Source organism: Poecilia formosa, unplaced genomic scaffold, assembly GCF_000485575.1.
Source record: "Poecilia formosa unplaced genomic scaffold, Poecilia_formosa-5.1.2 Scaffold223, whole genome shotgun sequence".
Classification (NCBI taxonomy): Eukaryota; Metazoa; Chordata; class Actinopteri; order Cyprinodontiformes; family Poeciliidae; genus Poecilia; species Poecilia formosa.
The window spans coordinates 308140-310596 of NW_006800162.1; the positions used below are offsets into that span (position 1 = coordinate 308140).

Genomic DNA, 2457 nt, shown 5'->3' on the forward strand with positions numbered 1-2457 from the left:
CCACCTGTCTTCCATAGGGTGGAGGGCAGTCTGTGGACATTTGGAGACTCAGTGAAGTAGAGGAAGAAAGACTCTGCTTTCTGTCTCTCAGCTGTATAGATTAAAGGCTAAAGGTCATCAGACAGTCGAATAGTTTTATTTATCTGAGTTTACGGATTTTTAGAAGCTTACTAAATGGTATTAATCAGACTCTGGATCAGCTTGTTGCATCTGTGGAGAGAATGAAAGTGCTTGATGAGTACCTTCAGTTTTGTTCCCATCTGCTATTAAAATGTGACGCAGCGGATAGAGAAAATCAAAGCTTCAGGGAAAGTTCAGGGTGTTTCTGCAGAAAGTGTTTTTTTGTTGTTGTTGTTGTTTAAGACCTGCAGACGGGACACGGCAGCTTTCTCTCTAAAAGCTTTTTCCTAATCCCTGAAGGAATTTGTTTGTTGAGGTTAAAGCAGTCTCTAATGACAGAGCTGCAGCCTGCCTCTCTGACCTGACTGGAGCTGAAGAAATTAAGTCTGGGATCATTTCTAAGATGAATGCAGATGCTTATCTGGGCTTCTGCATCTTTCAGGACAGACAGCTAATGAAAATCAGTTTTACATAATGTCAGCAGAGTTTAAAGAAATCTGATTGTTAAAGTTCAGAGCAGACGTTAGCAAACAGATCCACAAACAGAACCTTTGGAGCACTTCATTAGAGTTTCTATTGATGAAAACCTGCAGCTCTCTAAGTGGAGCCACAGTGTGAACGCTGCTGGGATGTCGTCTGGTTCTGATGAGAGCAGCTGGGAGGCCGGGTCATCGGGTCGGGCCTCGGTCTGTTTGGCCTGGAAGTCGTTCAGCTCTCCACAGTGAAGGCAGTTTCTCTAATGAGAGCAGTAATGCAGACTGACACTTTTAGTGCTGAAGCAAACTGCGAGCAGAGAGAGAAACCCAGGAGCACAGCTCATAGAAAACAGCAGCACTTCTGCTTTATTGCTGGCTTTGGCTTCAGACTGGAGCTGCTGGTTCTGTTGGACCTCGTCTGTGTTGCTCCCTCTGATCCAGAGGCTCCATGTTTCCCCCTCAGCCTGTGTGTGCAGGTCTGGTTCCTGCTGGATTGACTGTCTGCACCACTGAGATAAGGATCACTACAGAGCCTCTATTACCGCGCTCTGCCACCTTCACGGCTACAACAACAGAACCCGGTTCAAACGGCAGTGCTGCATTCCTCCCACATTCCTCAACCCGAGTCCAAACGAACTCCACTTCCTGATCTGAATAAATCAGTCGACCACTCAACTCGTATGTGAAACTGGTTGATTTCTCTGTGGAGGAAGGAAAGTTGGAGACTTTCACTGGAACTGAGGTCAAATTCTGTTCAAGTATTAAAGCATGTTTGGTCATAATCTACAGCCGTCCAACCAGCAGGACGAGTTCAGGACTAAACGGCCCCGGTTCTGAAGGGTTCTGTAGGATCAGCGTGAGGCTGCAGCAGCAACAACAGAACCCGGCTGTGAACCCATCACTCATTTGACTCCTAGTCACTTTGTACTTTTTCTCCTGTAACTTATCAAAATGTTTGCTGCTGTATTTCCTTTTTCCAGCTGAGAACTAGAAGAGCCTGAAGAATCTTCAAGGAAACAGACATTTTTTCTGCTGGTTTTGCTGAACATTTATGGGATGTTTCTGTTTTTGTTTTTTTTTTCTTTTTCTGTCCAGGACCTTCAGGGGTCGGCATGAATGAACTCAAGAGGAAGCTGTTGATCTCAGACCCTCAGCACTTCGGTGTGACCATCCCACGTAAGTTCCCTGCAGTCGTCTGCTGCTTTTATACAACGACTCATCATGGACACATGAAAGTGCTTTACACTTAAAAACATCATACAGTCACCAAAATTAACAGCAAACACAACATGAAACAACCTTTCTCTCTTTCCCTCCCCCAGATACCAGTCGGCCCAAGAAGAACCAGGAGAGTGACGGTGTGGAGTACCACTTCATCTCCAAACATCTTTTTGAGGCGGACATCCACAACAACAAGTATGCAGAGAGAGAAACCCACAGATCACAGTGGAGAAGCAAAGCCTCTGCTGAACCTCCAACTGTTTCATGTTGATCAGACTTGAAGTTCCAGATGCTGCAGGAACTCATCACATCCTGAAGTTTAAATAGAAACACAGCCTTCCTCTGCTGCTCTGTGTTAGAGAGTTTAACTGTGAACTGAACAATATAGAAACAAAATCAAAGCAGCACATAATGAACATGATACAGATATTGTTTATATCTTTACAGTATAAAAACAACAAATCAAAACCTGTTTGTCTCATAGTGATGGAATATGTTATTGTAAATTATTGATCATTGGTTGTGATTATTTTCTGCTACTTATTGCATCTATTGACATGACATGTTTATGTTTCTGCATAAACTTGTGTCAAAAGTCTAACATCAAACTCAGAGCCTCCAAACTCCATCAGTCCATCTC

At 43.9% G+C, this 2457-nt stretch overlaps 1 protein-coding gene across 2 annotated transcripts in view; it reads left to right on the forward strand.

Moving 5' to 3' along the window:
- Nucleotides 1-1662: 1662 nt before the first annotated feature.
- The window catches only part of LOC103149363 (MAGUK p55 subfamily member 7-like), a 6281-nt gene continuing 5486 nt past the window's right edge, over nucleotides 1663-2457 (forward strand). For both annotated transcript variants that reach the window (XM_007568472.2, XM_016679855.1), the window contains exons 1-2: nucleotides 1663-1772; nucleotides 1919-2012. In XM_007568472.2, coding sequence (XP_007568534.1) covers nucleotides 1709-1772; nucleotides 1919-2012 — 158 coding nt within the window. In that variant the 5' untranslated portion in view covers nucleotides 1663-1708. The remainder of the gene's footprint in view (nucleotides 1773-1918; nucleotides 2013-2457) is intronic.